The sequence below is a fragment of the Mytilus californianus genome, unplaced genomic scaffold (assembly GCF_021869535.1).
Source record: "Mytilus californianus isolate M0D057914Y unplaced genomic scaffold, xbMytCali1.0.p SCAF_5, whole genome shotgun sequence".
Lineage (NCBI taxonomy): Eukaryota > Metazoa > Mollusca > Bivalvia > Mytilida > Mytilidae > Mytilus > Mytilus californianus.
In genome coordinates this window covers 65,148,823-65,173,478 of record NW_026262701.1, presented here as the reverse complement: position 1 = coordinate 65,173,478, position 24,656 = coordinate 65,148,823, and the positions used below count along the sequence as shown (strand labels likewise).

Sequence of the window (24,656 nt, the reverse complement as noted above, 5' to 3'; positions counted from 1 at the left end):
CTACAAAATGGGGGCGTTTATTAGAAGTCAAAAGTTCTGAACACACGTTTTTCGGTAGGGGGGCGTTAATTAGAAGGGGGGCTTTAATTAGAATAAATACGGTATTTAGATTCTTAATTTTTGGTTCCGTTTTCAAATTGGTCAACATTAAGGTCCAAAGGGTCCAAAATTAAACTTAGTTTGATTTTAACAAAAATTGAATTCTTAGGGTTCTTTGATATGCTGAATCTAAACATGTATTTATATTTTTGATTATGGGCCCAGTTTTCAAGTTGGTCCAAATCGGGGTCCAAAATTAAGCTTTGTTTGATTTCAACAAAAATTGAATATATGGGGTTCTTTGATATGCTGAATCTAACCATGTATTTAGATTTTTGATTTTTGGGCCCCGTTATCAACTTTGTCCACATTGAGGTCAAAAGGGTCCAAAATTAAACTTTGTTTGATTTCATCAAAAATTGAATTCTTGGGGTTCTTTGATATGCTGAATCTAACCATGTATTTAGATTTTGGATATTGGACCATAATAAGTGAATGTCCAATTTAAAATTTTTAAGTTCTTAGACCACATTCATTCTGTGTCAGAAACCTATGCTGTGTCAAATATTTAATCACAATCCAAATGCAAAGCTCTATCAAGCTTGAATGTTGTGTCCATACTTGCCCAAACTGTTCAGGGTTAGACCTCTGCGGTCGTATCAAGCTGCACCCTGCATTTTATTAGTGTTTTGTTTTAATAAATAGTTTAGTTTTATATCTTATCTTTGTTTTATACTAGTAAGTTAATAATTGTAGTTTTGGTATATGTTGGTTTGCCAAGGTTACTCAGGACCACTTGAGATAGCACACACACTCACATACATACTGGTGCCCTTAACACTTAGTTTGATATTTGGTTATTTTGGATGTCGCTATCATATTTCGATAAGCTTGTATTCTTGGATTCCAATTCTTGCTGAAAACTGTAAAGGTTTTACAAACAGCTGTATCCATTAGACAAATCCCAGCAAACCTTACTATTTCCCTTGCCTATATGCCTCGACATAATGGTCCATTTATGTAGCCCTTTGTGCTTTAAGTATATATTCACTTTACTTTCTTTATACGGCGTAAACAGTTATTTGTTGATTTGACCTTTCTTCAGTAGATTGTTCTGTGCATGGATTATACAATTCTACACATTTATATATTGGAAAGGATTTTTTAAAGATCTTGGTTATCAAATAGTTTAATTACTAGAAATTTCGGAAGCGTAGCTATAAATCGACACTGAAACTCTGACAGTCCAGTAGTCTGATATAAAATCCCTAGTGTAATACTGTATTTCACTGTATTATATGCACCGGGGATCTATATAAGAGTCTTATACAAATTCAGGATAAAAATATACAAAAACACTGTTTTTTGGGGGGGAAGGAGGGTTGGCAAAACACAAACCCTACTCATCGAAAGCATAGCGAAATTCATGTGTGCGAAGACAAAGATAAGACGAAAAAGTCACTCAATTATGAGCAGTATACGTGCGTCGAACCACAAGCTCAAAAATCTCGGTCTCTATGAACAAATATATTGAAACGTTACATGCTTTATAGGTACAGTATATTTATTTCAGAGACAAATAACTGCTTGTGGGACGAAACAGGCTGTCGGATTATAGGGACGTCAGACTTGAGGAATGTAAAATTTTAAGACTGTCTGATTATAGGGAAGTCGTACTTGAGGAATGTTGAATTTTAAGACTGTTTGATGATAGGTCTGACCGCAGAAATTTCTATGATTTGATAAAATTGTACCTGGTGTTTCTGATATCACATTTGACCTGGCAAGGCTGTAAATCCTCATCAGATACCCTAGCCCAATGTACTTTTAATAACTAAAATAATCAATTATGATTACCAAGTAATTATAATCTATATGTAACCTGGGATTAGTATACTTTAGTCAATATATTATGTCCCGGGTGTAATGTATCAGTTTCATTTTTAGGGCTCGACACCTGGCCTGCAATGCACTTATAATTTGAATGTTCATTCCTTATCTAATTACTTAGCTTTATTATTTAAAGCATTTATAATTTTGCCGAGGTCAAATACACCTTCTCATTCTTGTGTTTACGTTAGGCAATTATAAGCGGTCTGGGAAATAGATGTGTAGCTTGTATATAATTTTTTCACGACTGTAATGGCGACTGCTACTACGACGACACCGTCGCGTTGCAAACTAAGGCAGATAATCGGAAAAACCTGTCTATAAAACAAAAACTATTGTAACATATATCCCAATCTTTTAGGTAAACATATTGGTCATCTTCCTTATAATAAGGTTAACCATCAAGCAAGGATTGATTACCATTCACATCTATTTGTCAATAATCATTAAAATGCATACTACGAAGCTTTTGACCTATCCCTCCTTCAGTCAAGACAGTTAGTCAGTCCATCAGTATGTCAGTCATTTTAGTTTCCAGTTGCTTACTCAAATACTTTATACCATATTGCAACCTTACATATATATATATATGATGACATATAATGATAGGAAGATCCCTATTGATTTTGAGGTCGCTATTTCTAAGGTCAAGGTCATATATACATAAAAAACTTTCCAAAATTTGTGCAGGAAAGGGGTATCTGAAGGCTGGTGAAAAGGGGGGGGGGGGGGGGCGAAGGGGAGGCATGGTGTATGCAGCCCAAAAGGGGACAGAGGGAGCACTCCTCTATTTTGGACATTTATTATCTTGTTTATGCCAACTGACCCATGACAAAAAGTCCATTGGTTTACCTTATCATTACACAGTGGTGTAAAATTCATTTATCAAGACCTTTTCATCAGATAAATAGAATTTTTCACATCAGTCTCACATTCACCAACAGTGGTTAGCAGGATATTGTACTCAACCCTACAAGTTCATTCACATCCACTTGATCCTTTTGTCATTGCCAAAGGCACTACTTAGCAGAATGAGCTCATATTTGGTTAGCAGCTTGGTAGTAATGAGTTGTAAGGTGTGAGAGCTTGGGGAATATGTCATACACCTACTTCCTGTACTGGGGGTCTCGGTGGCCGAGTGGTCTAAGTAGTTACTACAAAAATGTACTGTAATCACTAGCCAGTCAACACTGAGGTTGTGAGTTTGAACCCCGCTCATGCGGGTGCACCTGACTCCAATCTTAATTGACTAGGATTGTCAGTTTTCCTATTGAAGGTCGGTGGTTTTTCCCCGGGCACTCCAGCTTCCTCCTCCAATAAAAACTGGCCGCCACGAAATAGCCAAAAAGCGGTGCTTAAAAGTGGCGTTAAAACACCAAAAATCAAATACTTCCTGTACTTTGAATTAAAAGTGGCTGTATGCTTGGTGTGTCAATATGTGCATTCGTGTTGGACTTTTTATACGACCGCAAAAAATTCGTCGTTGTCAGACATTTGGTTTCCAGACAATAACTTTAGTAAATGTAAATATAAATCTATGAAATTTAAACACAAGGTTTATAACCACAAAAAGAAGGTTGGGATTGATTTTGGGGGTTAAAGTCCTAACAATTTAGGAATTAGGGGCCAAATAGGGGCCCAAATAAGCATTTTTCTAGTTTCCAGACAATAACTTGTGGAACGGTGTATGGATCTCTCTGAAATTGTACCACAAGTTTCCATACCACAAATGGATGGTTAGGACTGGCTTTGGGGGGTTATGGCTCAAACCCTTTAGGAATTAGGGACAAAAAAGGGGGAAAAACAAGGGTTTCCTGGTTAATGGACAATTAAAAAAAAGTACAATGTTAAATTTGGATTACCTCCCTTACACTGCTTTTAAATTATGTATAAAGAAATGTTGTATTGTCTTGAGGTGATTAGCTGTCAATTTATTTTTAGAAGTTACTATTTAAAAAAGCTGATTAAGGAATATTAATTTTAGCCATGATTATGTATGTCATTTTTTATTTTAAGACTTTTATGATGTATTTAAATGGGTAATTATGGTTGCAAACTCATTGGAAATTTGAATTGAGATTATGACCATATCTTGAGGGAAAGAATTTTTTTTTGGGGGGAAAAGGGGGTGGGGGGAGGGGTTAAAAAGAAATTGTGAGGGGGGGGGGGGGGGGACATTTTTTCAGATTTCAGAAATTGAAAAGAAAATTTCTTCAAATATTTTTTTTTTGAAAAAAAAGGGGGATGGGGTAAAAAAATTTTGCTTGTTAGTTTGTTTTTTTTTGGGCGGGGGTTCAGTTCGCAACAGCATAGTGTATTGCACAAAAGCAAAAAAATGAATATAAATTCAAATCATATAACCAATTCTAAGTTCTTTGACTACAGTTATTCTGTGTCAGAAACCTATTATGTGTCAAATATTTAATTACAATCCAAATTCAGACCTGTATCAAGCGTGAATATTGTGTCCATTTTTGCCCCAACTGTTCATGGTTGGACCTCTGCGCTTGGCGAAGCAATTTATTGGTATTATTTTGGTATTATTGACATTTACATTTTTTTACCTCCCGTTAACTTTGCTAAACTAAGAGTTATGAAGTATGAAAGGAAAAAGGAGAAAAATAATTTTTCTGAATGATGGAATAAATCTTAACTATGATGGGGGCATAGAAAATGTCTTATGGACATAACAATTTCAAGTTGTATTTCATCACTTTAAAATTTAATGTTTAAGGCCTCAAATCATCTTTCTCTAGTTCTTGATTATATTTCATTTGTAATGTTTAAAATATATTCTTTGAGTAACTGTCTTGCATTTAGTATTTGGGATTTTTAGCCGCAGAATGCAAGACATAGGGATTATTATCCTGTGGCAGCGGCGTTAACTATTTGTATAAAGCTTTATATTTCAGAAGATAGAAGACCTGGATGCTTCATACCTTGTATGCAGATGCCTTATACTACAAAGTTTTCGTCTGTCATGTGTCCATTGTCCTTGACCTCTATTTCATGGTTCAGCAACTGCTGGAAAAAAATCTAAAGTTATTTTGTCATGTGAAATACTCTCTTATTATGAGTAATAGGATAACTATATTTAGTATATGGGTTCCTTGCAAGGTCACCTGACCTCCACCTCACTTCATGAATCGTGGTCAAGGTAAAGTTTTCATTGCCAAGTCCATATCTCAGGTACTCTAAGCAATAGGGCGACTATATTTGGTGTATGGAATGATTGCAATGTGTACATGTCTGTCTGGCAGGGTTCATCTGACCTTGACCTCATTTGTATTGATCATTAATAATGTTTAGTTTATGTGATATTTGTAGTAAAAGCTTACATATTACACATTTTGAACATAAATTCAGTCTTCACAATATTGAATAAACCAGTAGTCCGAAGCCCGAGGCTTGTAAACTTCCTGGTGGGCCTGTGAAAATTAGTTGTACAGGCCTATAAAATTTAAACAAAAAATTCTGAAAAATGGGGTGTGGGCCTGTGGTCCAAAAAGTTTACTGTGAAGACTGTAAATTCAATTATGACAAGTAAAGCAGGCAAGATATTTCAGCATTTGCACTCTTGTATATTTGGGAAAAGCATGTGTGTAAACTACTATACAATTACAAAATCATTGTTTCAGAAAGAATGTCAGGAATGCAATTGCACAGGTTGTTGCAACTGTTGCAAAACATGATTTACCCAAGAACCAGTGGCCACAACTTTTCCAGTTTCTAACAGCTTATACAAAAAGTCAGAATCCAGTTGAAAGGGAGGTAAATATAAATCCTAAATGGTCATTGCATGTAAGCTGTTTGTTCTGATATTAAATGTATTATATGCCAGTATTTCTTTTCAGTTTTCAAGGGTTGACAATTGCACTAGCCCAAGCTCATGAATATCACTTTTCACTGCTGGGTTATCAGTTATAGTAATTCATAAAGCTTAACGAACTAGCATATGATAAACTTTGTGCCATTTACCTGTAACCTTGTCTTCCATTTTCCTTCGGCCAGGTACAGCTTTTGCCATCACTTTGTCCATCGTCCATAAACTTTTCTTTTAAAATCTTCTCTGAAACTGCTAAATGAATTGAAACCAAAGTTTGTCTACCTTATCTGTCGAGACATAGGTATTACTACCCGGCAGCGGCCCCGATGATGTAAACTATTTGTATAAAGCTTTATATTTCAGAAGGTAGAAGACCTGAATGCATCATACCTTGTATGCAGCTACTTTTTGTTGCGAAGTTTCCATCTGTCAATTGTCTACCGGTATTGTCCTTGACCTCATTCTCGTGATTTTTTGTCATGTGAATTTCTCACTTATTATGAGTAGTAGGATAACTATATATGGGTTCCTTGCAGCGCCTACATGTCCGTCAGACAGGGTTTAACTGACCTTGACCTCATTTCATGGATCAATGATCAAGGTTAAAGTTACGTGATTATGTCCATTTCTCAGAGACTATAAGCAGTAGGTCAACTATATGTGGTGTATGTAATGATTATTAGGTGTACATGTTTGTGTAGCCAGTATCATCTGACCTTGACCTCATTTCCATGGTTCATTGGTCAATGTTAAATTTTTGTGTTTTGGTCTGTTTTTCAAGTACTATATGCAATAGGTCAACTATATTTGGTGTATGGAATGTGTTATCATCTGACCTCATTATCATAGAACATTTATAATGTTAAGTTTATGTGATACTTGTAGTAAAACCTTCATGTTACAGACTTTCAACATAAATTCAATGATAAGTAAAACAGGCAAGACATTTCAATGTGTACACTCTTGTTGTCCAGTTTGATCAACCAATATGATGGCCATGTAAAAATAAAACAAAGTGGTCAAACCGTAGTTATTGCCTTGTTGATTTTTAACTTTTTTGGTATTTCCTTGTCCTTGTCATTGTTATTAGAAATGTAGGAGCTAGATTAAAAAATAAAATGGAGAAAAATGATCAACATGACAAGATGTATCCACCCTGAAAATAACAAATTGTGACAGGTCTGCTGCAGATGGTAACTCATTTTGCAGCATGAGGACATGAATCATTGGAGAACAGAAATACCTATTATTTGGAGCATTTACATTGATGTACCAATTCTGACAGTCACAAAATGTGTTCAACCAACAGTGATTCCCAGCATTTGTCAACACCTATAAATTAAGCAATTGTGTTGATTATGTCACTCAGTTTTTGTTGTCCTAGAAGGCATGACATAGTACTGCTTTTCAGGCAGGCGTTGGCAGCAGGGGTGGGTGAGAAATCTGAGAGGCTGTTTTAGGAGTGCACATAATTTATTACATGCATGTTTTAAATGTTAGTCATCTGGCCATGCGGCTATGTCATGTTGTAAACAACTGGAGTTATCATCATCAGCAAGACCCTCCAATTGCTTCAGAGGATAATTTAAAGAGAGAGGAATCTAAATGACTAGATAACAATAATCTGAACATGTCTACTTCAATCACTCTAAATGTTGACAGATTAGAGCATCAATTAGAATCACATTCAAATAAAAAAATTGTCTCTTATTCATGTAATGGTTTAAGATCAGGTTTTGATTGTATGATAAGTGAAGAAATTGTGGTAATTCAAAGAATGTAAAAAATAATTTTTCTGCAAGGTCAAACAAGGTCACAACTTAATATTGTTTTTGATGTAGGCCAATGTTTTTTATGCCCCCGCCGTAGTGGAGGGGGCATTAAGTTTTACCCTTGTCTGTCTGTATGTCCGTCCGTCCGTCCGTCCGTTTGTCAGTCTGTCCGTCCGTCCGTCTGTCTGTCCGTCCGTCGTCAACATGTCGGACAATAACTCATTGCTTTGAACAATTTTCATACAACTTTGGTGAATTGTTTATATATATTGACATAAGTTCCCTTTCGATTTAAAAAAATTTCTGATTTTAAGTTTTGGAGTATTGGGACTTTTTCATAAAAAAGGGAGGATTTTTCAGTATTTCGGACAATAACTCAAAAACGCTTTTAGCAGTTATCATGAAACTTTGGTGACTTGTTTATATCTATTAAAATAAGCTCCCTTTTGTTTTTTATAAATATATGAGATGACATTGCAGAGTTATGGAACTTTATTAGTTGAAAATTGTTGAAAACTGTCCAGTTGGCGACGGGCATATCATGTGCTCATGGCGCAGCTCTTAATTGATTTTGCCATTTGTGAAGGGATTTTCTGTTTTTAATTTTCCTTGGAGTTCAATATTTTTGTTATTTTACTTTTTACATATTTTTGACTAGTACCAGTTGTATTTCTACATGAGTACACCTACCAGGGAGAAAAATATCTGAAACAAGATTTGGCTTCCGGCAAGGAGAGCGCCAAAAAGTGTTGATCTTTTATTTTTGCAACCTTAAAATTTCAGTGCTAGGTGATAATTAAAAAAAAATTTAACAGCATTCTCTTTTAAATTTTTATCAATTTTCGCAAAAATAAGGTTGGTAAAACAGTTAATTAAAAAATCTTGGCCTTAATTGAAAAGACTGTGTAAAAAGTTTTGTTTATGGACCATTAAAGACTTTACCTTTTCAAACTCACGAGGTAAGCCCTTTGAGAGTAGCAACAAGTAAATACTCGGAAAAAAAACACCTCATCTTAGATTTGTCTTCTCCATATGATGATGAAAATTGATGATGCTATTCAAACTATTCTTAAGTGTGGAAGAAACAGTACCTTATGCAAGTTCAATGTTTTAGATTCATTCAAATTTGTTCTTATAAGTCACTTACTATGTAATGGGAGGTGGTGATGAATCCCTGGAATAAGTCACTATTTCATGCTTCATAATATATGATAAGGTTAAGAAATTTGAATTAGATATATATGATAAACATATCTGAAATATTTAGTATTTTTAGCTTTGGGCCAGGTGAGCTTATGCCATCACTTGGAGTCCGGCTTTGTCCGTAGTTCGTCGTCATCGTCGTCGTAAAATATTTCAAGAATCTTCTCCTCTGAAACTACTGGGCAAAATACCTTCAAACTTTAACTGAATGTTCCTTAGGGTATCTAGTTTATAAATTGTATCTGAAATTTTGATTTATCAACAAACATGGCCGCTGTTGCTAGAATTAGAACATAGGGGTCAAATGCAGTTTTTGGCTTATATCTCAAAAACTAAAGCAGTTAGAGCAAACGTAAAAAGGTCAAGATCTATCTGCTATGCAATTTTCAGGCCAATTGGAGAACCCATTGTTGGGTTACTGTCAGAAGTTTATGGGTATTATCTATAAAATTATAGTAGATATAAAGAAAGTGTAAATGAGAAAAATGTTCAGCTAAGTAAGATCTACAAATAAGTCAGCATGATCAAATTATCAATTGACCCCTTAAGGAGTTATTGCCCTTGAAACACAATTTTTTACATTTTTTTGTGCATCTATTACTTTTAAGCTCACCGTTCTGAAGGAACTGTGAGCTTTTGCCATCACATGGCGTACTCCGTCGTCCGTCGTGTTCGTTGTTGTCTGTCATCGTCCGTCTGGTGTAAACTATTTCAAACATCTTCTCCTCTGAAACTACTGAACCAATTCCAACCAAACTTAAGCTGAATGATGCTTAGGGTATCTAGAATAAAGTTTGTGTTTTATTTACAGTTTCGTCAAATAACATGGCCGCCATGGCTAAAAATAGAACATAGGGGTAAAATGCAGTTTTTGGCTTATATCTCAAAAACCAAAGCATTTAGAGCAAATCTGACATGGGGTTAAAGTGTTCATTAGATGAAGTTCTATCAACCCTGAAATTTTCAGTTGAATCTGATAACCCTTTGTTGGGTTGCTGGCACTAAATTGGTAATTTTAAGGAAATTTTGCCCGTTTACGGGACGTATTATGGTATACCATTGTACGTCCGCCTGTCCGTCTGTCCGTCCGTCCGTCGTCAACATGTCGGACATTAACCAATTTGCTTAAAACTTTGGTGAATTGTTTATATCTATTGACGTGAGCTCCCTTTCGTTTTTTATAAATTTTAGATTTTACGTTTCCGAGTTATGGGGTTTTATTCATTAAAAAAAAGGTGATTTTCCAGTTTTAGGACAATAACTCAAGAATGCTTTCACCAACTTGCAAGAAGTTTTGGTTAATTGTTTATATCTAATGACATGAGCTCCCTTTGGATTTTTATAAATTTTAGATTTTACATTTCCGAGTTATGGGGTTTTATTCATAAAAAAAGGGGGGATTTTCCAGTTTTCGGACAATAACTCAAAAATGCTTTCAGCAGTTCTCATGAAACTTTGATGAATTGTTGATATCTATTGATGTAAGCTCCCTTTAGAATTTTATAAATTTTAGATTTTACATTTCCGAATTATGGGGTTTATTCATTAAAAAAGGGGGGATTTTTCAGTTTTCAGACAAAAACTCAAAAATGCTTTCAGCAATTCGTATGAAACTTTGGTGAATTGTTTATATCTATTGATGTAAGCTCCCTTTAGAATTTTATAATTTTTATTTGTTTATAGTCTGACAACAGATTTACTAAGTATTGCGTAACAGCACAGTGTATTGCACAACAGCAAGAAATCTTTAATTGGATATAAATTCAATTCATATAACCAACTTCAAGTTCTTTGACTACATTTATTCAGAAACCTATAATAGATGTATGTCAAATATTTAATTACAATCCAAATTCAGACCTGTATCAAACTTGAATATTGTGTCCATTTTTGCCCCAACTGTTCAGGGTTAGACCTCTGCGGGCGTATCCAGCTGCGCTCAGCGAAGCAGTTTATTGGTTATTATCTTGAATATTATTAATGATAAAGATAAAATGTGAACAGCAAAAATGTTCAGCAAGGTAAGATCTACAAATAAGTTCATAAGATCAAAATTGCCAATTGACCCCTTAAGGAGTTATTGCCTTTTAAGGACAATTTTACACAATTTGTTTATCATGTTTTCTAACTTTAAAAAATCTTCTTCTCTGAAACTACTGAACCAATTCCAACCAAACTTAAGCTTATTGATTCTAAGGGTATATAGAATAAAGTTTGTGTTTTATTTTCTGTTTCTTAAAAAATCATGGCCGCCATGGCTAAAAATAGAACGTAGGGGTAAAATGCAATTTTCGGCTTATATCTCATAAACCAAAGCATTTAGAGCTAATCTGATGAGAGGTAAAAATGTTTATTATGCCAAGCTCTGTCAGCCCTGATATTTTCAGATGAATCTAACAATCCATTGTTGGATTGCTGCCACTTAATTGTTAATTTTAAGGAAATTTTGCAGATTTTGGTTATTATCTTGAATATGATTAATGATAAAGATAAACTGTTAACAGCAAAAATGTTCAGCAAAGTAAGATCTACTAGTAAGTTCATATGACCAAAATTGTCAATTGTCCCCTGAAGGAGTTATTGCCCTTTAAAAATCAATTTTTACAATTTGTTCATTTAGTTTGCTTACTTTAAAAAATCTTCTCCTTTGAAACTGCTGAATCAATTTCAGCCAAACTTGGGCTGAATGAGTTTCAGAGTATCTAGTATAAATTTCAGGGATGTCATTAGAAGCCGGCAACCGGGGAACTCCGCCGGTTACTTCTGCTTTGGCGCCGGCTACTTCAAAATTGTCAAAAATAATATTTTCACAAAGTTTTCATTTTTTACCAAGTCGATGAAACATTGATAATTAAAGAAATTCAGACATAAACGATTCATTTTCTGAAGAACAGAGATTTAAGCATTGACTTTACAGTGTGAAGCAGATTTATTAAAAAAAAAGACAACTTTTTTCACTTCATGCACTTCCGGTACTTGTTACACGAGATCGTACATCAATCTAACTTTCGGCGACAAAATAAGTTTGTTACTTCATTTGAACGTGATAAAAATTGCCTCCAGTAAATGTTTAATCCATTTATTGCATTAAAAACGTTATATTCCTTTCCAAATAGCTTGTCAATCATCGTTTATTTTTGTAAATTTTCTTCAACCGCCATTAACTGTTTACTAACTACGGATCGGAAACGGACCGGCTATGACCGAAATCCGTATTTTTACAATAATAACTACAAACGCATGAATGGAACAGCTGACAAGGAAATTGGTCCCAAATGGAAAAATTACGCATTCCACACACATTAACAGACTTTTTGTTAGATTTACTTGATTAATGTATACAATTCCATATATATGGATTGTTTCAAAATATTTAATTAAACTTGCTTAATTAACTCTGGGACTATATAAATACTAATATCAATATATATGGCCCAGCTTAACTTTGTATATCATTTGATGAGAAACACTGAATTTCATAAACATGATAAACAAGATAGTTTTTTATTTGAATTGTAATTTATATATTATAATTTCTTTATCTTTTTGTCATTAAAAAAAATCTTTTTAGTGCTAGATATTTAGTTGGTAGTTTCTCACAAGAACCTAAACTTAAACAACTTTGAATTTGAACTTTTACTTTAATTGTATACTCAGATATGAATTGAACAATATAAAAAGAACATTATTTACATATGACCCTTTGTACTATAGGTAGTAAAAACCAAACATTGTAGCACAGTGTGCAAAGGAGCACTTCTCTTTCAAATCTCACTACTTCTCCCTATCAGTTTCAAAAAGAGAAGTCACTTCTCCCTATGATTCTGAAGTAGTGTGAGCCCTGCATTATGCATTTAAGGATGTACTTAGGTCAGGTTTTGGAATTTCTGTCAGATGTTTGGACTCTGGTTTTTTCCTACTATACAGGGTAAAATATTTTGCCCAATGACCCCCATTTTTCTTTTCATATATAATACTTCAATTAATAACTCATAAAAGGTCATACACCAAAATTTAAGCAGATTGTAGATTTCTTCTCTTTCCATTAGTTTGCTTCTTATCTTAAATGCTCTTAAAGTCTTCCGATTTATAGTATCAATTTTAAATTCTACATTTTTCTAATTTCATCATTGTAATAAGTATGTGAAATTATTAATACTGAGAAATAAAAAAAATGTTGTCTATGGGTTTTAATTATTAGAATAATTGCATGTCTTACAGTTAAACTAAAAATATTTTCAACTAATAAGATCAAATTTGAATCTTTTCCTGAATGATCACATGTCTTACAGAGTCATGCCTTCATCATTTTCCTCAAACAACTTCAACTACTTGTTAGCTTAAAGTCTTGATATAGTGATCAACTTTATAGAAAATATGACCATCTTGCTGCTCATTTACCTTATCATCATTAAAAAATGGTGTTTGATTAGGACTAAATTAGAGTTCACGAGCCCCCCAGAATGCAGGATTTTTGCACCATTTTAGAAAAAAATTCTGGGGGCCTTAAGCGGTAAGCGGTCCCATACCCCTCGCCGTGATGGGCGACGAGCAAGCTCGGCGCACCAGACGTCTACTACGTCCGCAATCCTTGCCCGCTACTTTAATTATTTATCCTGCTACTTCAAAACCTAGTGACATCCCTGAATTTTGTATTTTATTTTCTTGTACGTCAAGAAACATAGCCACTATGGCTATAATGAAACATAGCTGGGTAAAATGCATTTCTTTGATTTTGAAGAATGTGACAGATACAAAGAACTTTTCAATGGAAGTTTTAAGCCATTCATTAATATATATTGAAAAGCAAAAATAATCATTGATGAAAGATTTAAGAAAAAAAATTACAGGTGAGCGATTCAGGCTCTTGAGAGCCTCTTGTTCAAATATCTTCTCCTGAAACTACTTGGCCAAATACTTGCAAACTTTAACTGAATGTTCCTTAGGGTATCTTGTTTATAAATTGTATCCAAAGTTTTGCTCCATCAACAAACATGGCCACCATTGCTAAAAACAGAACATAGGGGACAAATGCAGTTTTTGGCTTATATCTCACAAACTAAAGCAGTTAGAGCAAAAGTGACAGGAGCATTGAATAGACTAAGATCTATCTGCAACAAAATGTTCAGACGGCAGGAAAGTATTAAAAATCACCCTCAGAAATGAAATGGCAAAAATGATTATGCCTCAACAAACACATTTTCTCATCACTTGTCGTCCGTCGTCCGTCGTCGTCGTCCGTCGTCGTTAGCTTTTTACAAAAATCTTCTCCTCTGAAACCACTGGGCCAAATTTAATCAAACTTGGCCACAATCATCATTAGGATATGTATTTAAAAAATGTGTCCGATGACCCCTCCAACCAACCAAGATGGCCACCATGGCTAAAAATAGAACATAGGGGTAAAATGTAGATTTTGGCTATCTCTGAAACCAAAGCATTTAGAGTAAATCTGACATGTGTAAAACTGATTATCAGGTCAAGATCTATCTGTTCTGAAATTTTCAGACAAATCTGACAACCTGTTGTTGGGTTGCTGCCACTGAATTGGTAATTTTAAGGGAATTTTGCAGTTTTTGGTTATTATCTTGAATAGTATTATAGATAGAGATAAACTGTAAACAGCAATAATGTTCAGCAAAGTAAGATCTACAAATAAGTCGCCATGACCAAAATGGTCAGTCGACCCCTTTAGGAGTTATTGCCCTTTATAGTCAATTTTTAACAATTTTTCGTTAATTTTTGTAATCTTTCACAAAAATCTTCTTCTCTTAAACTACTGAGACAAATTTAACCATACTTAGCCATAATCATTATTAGGGTATCTAGTTTAAAAAATTTGTCCGATGACCCCGCCTTCCAACCATTCTGGCCGACTTGGTTTAAAAATAGAACATAGGGGTGAAATGCAGTTTTTATACGACCGCAAAAAAAATTTGTGGTCGTATATTGGTATGACATTGGCGTCGTAGTCGTCGTCATCGTCGTTGTCCGGCGTCGTCGTCGTCGTCGTCCGAAGACACATTGGTTTTCGCACTCTAACTTTAGTTTAAGTGAATGGATCTTTTTGAAATTTGACCATAAGGTTCAATACCACAAAAGGAAGGTTGGGATTGATTTTGGGGGTTATTGAACCAACAGTTAAGGAATTAGGGGCCAAAAAGGGGCCAAAAATAAGCATTTTCTAGTTTCCAGACAATAACTGTGGAACGGTGTATGGATCTCTCTGAAATTATACAACAAGTTTCCATACCACAAAGGGATGGTTAGGATTTGCTTTGGGGGGTTATGGCTCAAACCGTTTAGGAATTAGGGGCAAAAAAGGGGGAAAAACAAGGTTGTCCTGGTTAATGGACAAATACTTTAGTACAAAACATAATTTAAAGCAGTGTAAGGGAGATAAATCAAATACATCATTGAAATTATCTCCCTTACACTGCTTTTAAATTATGTATAAAGTAATGGTTAATGAACAATAAAGATAATTTAAAACAGTGTAAGGGAGGTAATCCAAATACAACGTTTTGGTTACTTCCCTTACACTGCTTTTAAATTATGTTTAAAGAAATGCATATTTATAAAGGAAGACCAGTAAAAATATCTGCAAATGTTGCATCTTTTTTTTTTACAAAAAAATCCATATGAAAGATTTGACACTATATTTTTAATTCTATTATATATATAAAATAGATTAAGTTAGCACTATGGTAAATTTAAATGGGTAATTATGGTTGCCAACTCCATTGGAAATTTGAATTGAGATTATAACCATATGAGGGAAAGAATTTTTTTGGGGAAAAAAGGGGGGGGGGGATAAAAAGAAATTGTGGGGGGTCAATTTTTTCTCATTTCAGATTTCAGAAATTAAAAAGAATTATTCTTCAAATATTATTTTTTTTTCAAATTTCAAATATTGAAAAATTTCAAGAAGTAATCTTTAATTGCACAGTATGGCGCATTAGATTTGTAAAATCTTTGATCACATTTATTTATTTGTTATGCCGAATCTAACAGTGTATTTAGATTTTTAATTTTGGGTCCAGTTTTCAAATTGGTCTACATTAAGGTTCAAAGGGTCCAAAATTAAACTTTGTTTGATTTTAGCAAAAATTGAATATATGAGGTTCTTTGATATGCTGAATCTAAACATGTATTAAGATTTTTGATTTTTGGCCCAGTTTTCAAGTTGGTCCAAATTGGGGTCCAAAATTAAACTTTGTTTGATTTCAACAAAAATTGAATATATGGGGTTCTTTGATATGCTGAATCTAACCATGTATTTAGATTTTTTATTTGTGGACCCCGTTATCAAATTGGTTCATATTGAGGTCAAAAGGGTCCAAAATTAAACTTTGTTTGATTTCATCTAAAATTGAATTATTGGGGTTCTTTGATATTCCAAATCTAACCGTGTATTTAGATTTTTAATTTTGGGTCCTGTTTTTTAAATTGGTCTACATTAAGGTCCAAAGGGTCCAAAATTAAACTTAGTTTGATTTTAACAAAAATTGAATTCTTAGGGTTCTTTGATATGCTGAATCTAAACATGTGTTTAGATTTTTGATTATGGGCCCAGTTTTCAAGTTGGTCCAAGATAAGGTCCAGTATTTAAACTTTGTTTGATTTCAACAAAAATTGAATATATGGGGTTCTTTGATATGCTGAATCTAAACATGTATTTAGATTTTTGATTATGGGCCCAGTTTTCAAGTTGGTCCAAATTGGGGTCCAAAATTAAACTTTGTTTGATTTCAACAAAAATTGAATATATGAGGTTCTTTGATATGCTGAATCTAACCATGTATTTAGATTTTTTATTTGTAGGCCCCGCTATCAAATTGGTTCATATTGAGGTCAAAAGGGTCCAAAATTAAACTTTGTTTGATTTCATCAAAAATTGAATTATTGGGGTTCTTTGATATGCCAAATCTAACCGTGTTTTTAGATTTTTAATTTGGGTCCCGTTTTTTAAATTGGTCTTCATTGAGGTCCAAAGGGTCCAAAATTAAACTTAGTTTGATTTTAACAAAAATTGAATTCTTGGGGTTCTTTGATATGCTGAATCTAAACATGTGTTAAGATTTTTGATTATGGGTCCAGTTTTCAAGTTGGTCCAAGTTGGGGTCCAAAATTAAACTTTTTTTGATTTCAACAAAAATTGAATATATGGGGTTCTTTGATATGCTGAATCTAACCATGGATTTAGATTTTTTATTTGTGGGCCGCGCTCTCAAATTGGTTCATATTGAGGTCAAAAGGGTCCAAAATTAAACTTTGTTTGATTTCATCAAAAATTGAATTATTGGGGTTCTTTGATATTCCAAATCTAACCGTGTATTTAGATTTTTAATTTTAAGTCCCGTTTTTTTAAATTGGTCTACATTAAGGTCGAAAGGGTCCAAAATTAAACTTAGTTTGATTTTAGCAAAAATTGAATTCTTGGGGTTCTTTGATATGCTGAATCTAAACATGTGTTTAGATTTTTGATTATGGGCCCAGTTTTCAATTTTGTCCAAGTTGGGGTCCAAAATTAAACTTTGTTTGATTTTAACAAAAATTGAATATATGGGGTTCTTTGATATGCTGAATCTAACCATGTATTTTGATTTTGGACATTGGACCAAGGATCCGGAAACGGTCATATTTGCCAGTCATGTCCTAAGATGAAACTATTTGTCCGAAACGAGTAATTGGGATTTAGGACAAATTTTATTTTTTTACAGAAGTAATTTCGGTCATTTCATTGACTCAATGTTTGAAATCGGATTTCTTAATCGCCATTTTGCACTTGTGATCACTTGTTTTTGTTTATAATCCCTTTCCTGTAATAAAACTGCCACTACAGTAGTTTGATAATCCTGAGGGCCCTCCTAATATCTATATCAATGCCTCCGGGAAACATTGGCTAATGATCGCTTATCACTTTTTACCTGTGGTTTAAATTCACACCTGACAGTGATCACAAGCTCAGAATAATATCTTTAAAACATTAGTTCCCTGACAAGTGTAATCATTATTTATTTACTTTTCATCAAAGACAGTCATCAATTCTGATTTAAAAATTAAATCTAAATTTACGTAGAAAAAAGTATTTTTTCATGAGTAACACATGTGCTTTATTTACTATGTAATACGCATGCGTGAAATTGTCTTCAACAAATTTAATATTTATATCATAAAATGCAAATTGATTTCATGCTAAATTAAACGAGTGCAACTATTATCTGTTATATTCAAACACTTTTAAAGGTAATAAAATAAAAAAGCCATAAAAAGCTGGTGATTTCCTGTCAATTTGATAAACAAAACAAATCCGGAAATGAATCCGGAATTATTCGTACTTTAAAATATCGCAAACTTTCGGTTTTAACTTTTGTCAAATCGAAAGAAACGTAAGCAATGTCTGAGAAATTAACCATTTTGAGTCATTAAAATCATTTCAATTTTAGACTGTTGCCTTCCCTAAACTGTCCTTCATGCGATGAAACAGCAATACAAGTTCGTCATGTTCGTTGATGCTATGAATATAGTCAAGTTGATATCGACAATTTGAAAAGGGGCACCAACTTTTCAAACATCTCAAAATGACCGAAATTGTCTGGAAAAATTTCCAGATCCTTGCATTGGACCATAATAGGTAAATTAAAAAAATTCAAGTGCTTAGACCAAATTCTTTCTGTGTCAGAAACCTATGCTGTGTCAAATATTTAATAACAATCCAAATTCAGAGCTGTATCAAGCTTGAATGTTGTGTCCATACTTGCCCCAACTGTTCAGGGTTCGACCTCTGCGGTCGTATCAAGCTGCGCCCCAGCGAAGCATTTTATTGGTTTATATCTCTGAAACTAAAGCATTTAGAGCAAATCTGACAAGGTGACAAAAATGTTCATCAGATTTAGATTTATCTGCTCTGAAATTTTCAGACGAATCCGACAACCTGTTGTTGGGTTGCTGCCCCTGAGTTAGTAATTTTACAGAAATTTTGCAGTTTTTTGTTATTATCTTAGATATCATTATAATATCTTATATCCAATACTATTAATTATGATTTTAACCTTATTTTACATGATTTCCAAAGCATCAGTAAATACAGGTGAGCGACACAGGCTCTCTAGTGTGAAATTATACTTGGAATTTCTATTCAGTATTTAGCTTAGAAATTGTATCTAAAATATAATGCATTGTAAAACATGTCTGTTATTGCCAAGAAAGAACATAGTAGTAAAATGCAGTTTTTATATTTCATCTCTTTAAGCACCAAGGACAAAACTTACAGAATAAATATGATCAACAATTGAAAATCTATCTACAGTAAGATTGCAGACGAAATCATTTTTTTAAATTTTGAAGCAAATATGACCAAAACAAAGAATTTTTAAGTGGCATTTTTAAGCAAACACCGATAAACATTAAAAAGCAAAAATATAAATCATGATTGATGAATGAATTGAGCCAAAAAATTCAGGTGAGCGATTCAGGTTCTTGAGATTCTCTTGTTAAAGATGCAATTAAACTACAGTCATTAAATTTAATGCATAAGATATTTGAAAAATCAAATTTTTTCTCAAATGAAAAAGTGTAACAAAGCCATAGGTCTATTTTTAGCTCACCTGGCCCGAAGGGCCAAGTGAGCTTTTCTCATCACTTGGCGTCCGTCGTCCGTCGTCGTCGTCGTCGTCGTTGTCCGTCGTCGTTAGCTTTTTACAAAAATCTTCTCCTCTGAAACAACTGGGCCAAATTTAACCAAACTTGGCCACAATCATCATTAGGGTATCTAGTTTAAAAAATGTGTCCGATGACCCGGCCAACCAACCAAGATGGCCGCCATGGCTAAAAATAGAACATAGGGGTAAAATGTAGATTTTGGCTTATATCTCTGAAACCAAAGCATTTAGAGTAAATCTGACATAGGGTAAAACTGATTATCAGGTCAAGATCTATCTGCCCTGAAATTTTCAGACAAATCTGACAACCTGTTGTTGGGTTGCTGCCTCTGAATTGGTAATTTTAAGGAAATTTTGCAGTTTTTGGTTATTATCTTGAATATTATTATAGATAGAGATAAACTGTAAACAGCAATAATGTTCAGCAAAGTAAGATCTACAAATAAGTTGTCACGACCAAAATTGTCAGTCGACCCCTTTAGGAGTTATTGCCCTTAATAGTCAATTTTTAACAATTTTTTGTAAATTTTTGTAATCTTTTACAAAAATCTTCTTTTCTGAAACTACTGAGACAAATTTAACCATACTTGGCCATAATCATTATAAGGGTTTCTAGTTTAAAAAATTTGTCCGATGACCCCGCCTTCTAACCATCATGGCTGACTTGGTTAAAAATAGAACATAGGGGTAAAATGCAGTTTTTGGTTTATATCTCTGAAACTAAAGCATTTAGAGCAAATCTGACAAGGTGGCAAAAATGTTCATCAGATTTAGATTTATCTGCCCTGAAATTTTCAGACGAATCCGACAACCCGTTGTTGGGTTGCTGCCCATGAGTTAGTAATTTTACAGAAATTTTGCAGTTTTTTGTTATTATCTTAGATATCATTATAATATCTAATATCTAATACTATTAATTATGATTTTAACCTTATTTTACATGATTTCCAAAGCATCAGTAAATACAGGTGAGCGACACAGGCTCTTGAGAGCCTCTAGTTTATATTATTGAAAACATATGAAAAGGGCAGGGTGGTGTACTGTTAAATTATAACGGTGTTATTTTTAAAACTCTGAAACAATAAGCAGAGCAAGATAGGAAAGGGGCTTTTGCCTTGAAATCTGAAGTATCGTCCTTATATTTTAATGTTTTCACATTCTTGAAGTGGTTTGATTTATATATTAGTAGTATTTTATGCTATGACAGTGAGACATGGGGCTTTCATAAAGGTCTTGAAAAAAAAAGTTCAGCAAAATTTTGCAAAAATCTTTTGGGTGTCTAAAATTGCACCAAGAATGCAATGATGTATTATGAGATTGGTAGATATCCTTTGATGTCTTTTTATTCTGTGTTGACATGAATCATCGGCTGATATGGTAATTTCAATAAATTAATTGTTTACAAAACATTGAATTAATTGTTCAAAATAGTAGGGATTTTCTATCCCAGGAATAGATTACCTCAGCTGTTTTTGGCAAAACCTTTTAAAAATTTTAGTCGCCAATGCATTTCAACTCTGTACTTTATTTGGCCTTTTAACTTTTTTTATTCGAGCGTCTGGCGTATAAAATTATAAGCCTGGTATCTTTGATGATTTTTTTTTACTTTATTAAAATTTCTATGCAAATATTATTATTGTTTATATAAATATTATGTAAAGAATTGTCTTTTTTCTTGGTCAGTGTGAGTTTAATTCCATACTCCTTGCTTTCAAAACACACAATTCCTTTGGGGTCAGTCAGCTGCTTTGCACACAAGTTTTGGACCCTTATGAAATTGACCACTGGTCTAATTTCTCATGTCCCCAAGTAATTAAATTTATAAATTTCTTTCTCCACCATCTATTCAAACCCCTCTTATCGTAACCTCCTGCTGTGAGATGAATATTATTCCGGCTATTGACGGAATGAACTGTTCATTCCCATTTGGTTTTACCTGGCGCTAAATTTCCCATAGCTGAGAATCTGACCCCCAAATGCCAAAATTATTGTGATTTGGGTTAGATTAATAAAAATGTAAACTTCATACTATTGTTGTCTCTGTGGTCTCTAGGATAATTGAAGAATATAATTAAATTTGGAAGCCCACGTTTGTTCAAAGGGAAGGGTTTGTTGGTTTGAATATAGATGAAATATTTTATGGTTTTTATACGACCGTGAAAAAATTTTTGTGGTTGTATATTGGTATGACGTTGGCGTTGTCGTCGTCGTCGTCGTTGTCGTCTTCGTCCGGCGTCGTCCGAAGACACATTGGTTTTCGCACTTTAACTTTAGTTTAAGTGAATGGATCTCTATAAAATTTTACCACAAGGTTCAATACCACAAAAGGAAGGTTGGGATTGATTTTAGGGGTTATGGTACCAACAGTAAAGGAATTAGGGGCCAAAAGGGGCCAAAAATAAGCATTTTTGTAACTTCCAGACATAACTTGTGTGTTAGTGTATGGATCTCTCTGACATTGTACCACAAGGTTCCATATCACAAAAGGAATGCTGGGATTCATTTTGGGGGTAATTGCCTCAAAATTTTAGGAATTAGGGGCCAAAAAAACAAGCATTTTTCTAGTTTATTGGACAATAACTTGTGTGTAAGTGTATGGATCTTTCTGAAATTGTACTACAAGGTTCCATATCACAAAGGGAAAGCTGGAATTGAGTTTGGGGGTAATTGCCGAGACCTTTAGGAATTGGGGGCCAAAAAGGGGCAAAAAATAAGCATTTTTCTAGTTTCCAGACAATAACTTGTGTTCAAGTGTATGGATCTCTCTGAAATTGTACTGCAAGGTACCATACCACAAAGGGAAGGCTGGGATTGATGATGGGGGTAATTGCCTCAATATTTTAGGAATTAGGGGCCAAAAAGGGGCAAAAAACAAGCATTTTTCTAGTTTCAGGACAATAACTTGTACTACAACGTTCCATATCACAAAGGGAAAGCTTGGTTTGAGTTTGGGGGTAATTGCCCTAAACGTTTAGGAATTTGGGACCAAAAAGGGGCCAAAAAACACATTTTTCTAGTTTCCAGACAATAACTTGTGTTCAAGTGTATGGATCTCTCTGAAATTGTACTGCAAGGTACCATACCACAAAGGGAAGGCTGGGATTGAGTTTGGGCGTGATGAATCATAAGGGGGTTCAAAAAATTTGGGGGGGGGGGGGGGGGGGGGTTTTCCTTTTAATACGCCCGTCAAATTTTTGACGGGACGTATTATGTTATACAAATGTCCGGCGTCCGTCTGTCTGTCCGTCTGTCCGTCCGTCTGTCCGTCTGTCTGTCCGGCGTAAACATGTCGCACCGTAACTTGAGAATGACTTATCCAAATTTCATGAAACTTAACATAGTTGTTTCTTATGATGGTCAAACCATCTGTATACTTTTTGGTGAAAATAAGATTAAAACTTTTTGAGTTACGGGACTTAGTAACTAAAACAGGTGTGTTTTTTTTTTCACATGTCGCGCCGTATCTCAAAAACAATTTATGATTATTGCTTAAAACTTTACACACTTCTTAGTTATATTAATCTTAAGATCTGTATACTTTTTGGTGGTGATTCAAAATTTTATTTTTGAGTTATTGAGTATTTTGTTAAAAAAGGGGGAGGGGTTTTTCACATGTCGCGCCGTATCTCAAAAACAGTTTATGATTATTGCTTAAAACTTTACACACTTCTTAGTTATATTAACCTTAAGATCTGTATACTTTTTGGTGATGATTCAAAATTTTATTTTTGAGTTATTGAGTATTTTGTAAAAAAAGGGGGAGGGGTTTTTCACATGTCGCGCCATATCTCAAAAATGATTTATGATTATTGCTTTAAATTTTACACACTTCTTAGTTATATTAATCTTAAGATCTGTATACTTTTTGGTTTTGATTCAAAATTTTTTTTTTGAGATATTGATTTTTTTTTTTTAAAAGGGGTGTTTTCACATGTCGCGCCGTATCTGAAAAACGATTTATGATTATTGCTTAAAATTTTACATACTTCTTAGTTATATTAATCTAAAGATCTGTATACTTTTTGGTTTTGATTCAAAATTTTATTTTAGAGATATTGATTTTTTTGTAAAAAAAAAAAGGAGGTTTTCGCATGTCACGCCGTATGTCAGAAACTATTTATGCTTATTGCATAAAAATTCACACACAAGACGACGAGCGTATCATGCGCTCATGGCGCAGCTGTTTATTTTTCTTTTTTTCCTTTTTTTTTTCTTTTAAAATTTTCCATTTTAAGTTGGTTATTTCTGATTTATATATAAAGGCAAATAATAATGATATGGTAGGAGATACACACCAAACAGGATGTGTAAATTTTTATATAATAAGTATTGTGCAATAGCAAGAAATTTTCAATTGCACAGTATTGCACAATAGCAAGAAATCTTCAATTGCACAGTATTGCGCAATAGCAAGAAATCTTCAATTGCACAGTATTGCCCAATAGCAAGAAATATCCAATAGCACAATATTGCGCAATAGCAAGAAATTGTCAATTGTACAGTATTGTGCAATAGCAAGAAATATTCAATTGCACAGTATTGTGCAAAAGAAGATACTTCGTATAAATTGCTTATTTCTTGACCAATTTCAATGGGGTTTAATTCTTGAATTCTTGGGGTTCTTTAATATGCTGAATCTAACCGTGTATTAAGTTTTTGGATTTTGGGCCCTGTTTTTAAATTGGTCCACATTGAGGTCCAAAGGGTCCAAAATTAAACTTTGTTTGATTTCATCAAAAATTGAATTATTGGGGTTCTTTGATATGCCGAATCTAAACGTGTATTTAGATTCTTAATTTTTGGTTCCGTTTTCAAATTGGTCTACATTAAGGTCCAAAGGGTCCAAAATTAAACTAAGTTTGATTTTAACAAAAATTGAATTCTTAGGGTTCTTTGATATGCTGAATCTAAACATGTATTTAGATTTTTGATTATGGGCCCAGTTTTAAAGTTGGTCCAAATCGGGGTCCAAAATTAAACTTTGTTTGATTTCAACAAAAAATGAATATATGGGGTTCTTTGATATGCTGAATCTAACCATGTATTTAGATTTTTGATTTTTGGGCCCCGTTATCAACTTTGTCCACATTGAGGTCAAAAGGGTCCAAAATTAAACTTTCATCAAAAATTGAATTATTGGGGTTCTTTGATATGCTGAATCTAACCATGTATTTAGATTTTGGATATTGGACCATAATAGGTGAATGTCCAATTTTAAATTTTTAAGTTCTTAGACCACATTCATTCTGTGTCAGAAACCTA

At 33.7% G+C, this 24,656-nt stretch overlaps 1 protein-coding gene across 6 annotated transcripts in view; it reads left to right on the top strand.

Moving 5' to 3' along the window:
* Positions 1–24,656, top strand: part of LOC127701233 (importin-4-like) — a 997,117-nt gene that overhangs the window by 125,306 nt on the left and 847,155 nt on the right. For all 6 annotated transcript variants that reach the window (XM_052205057.1, XM_052205056.1, XM_052205054.1 and 3 more), the window contains exon 5: positions 5,568–5,700. In XM_052205057.1, the coding sequence (XP_052061017.1) occupies positions 5,568–5,700 (133 nt within the window). The remainder of the gene's footprint in view (positions 1–5,567; positions 5,701–24,656) is intronic.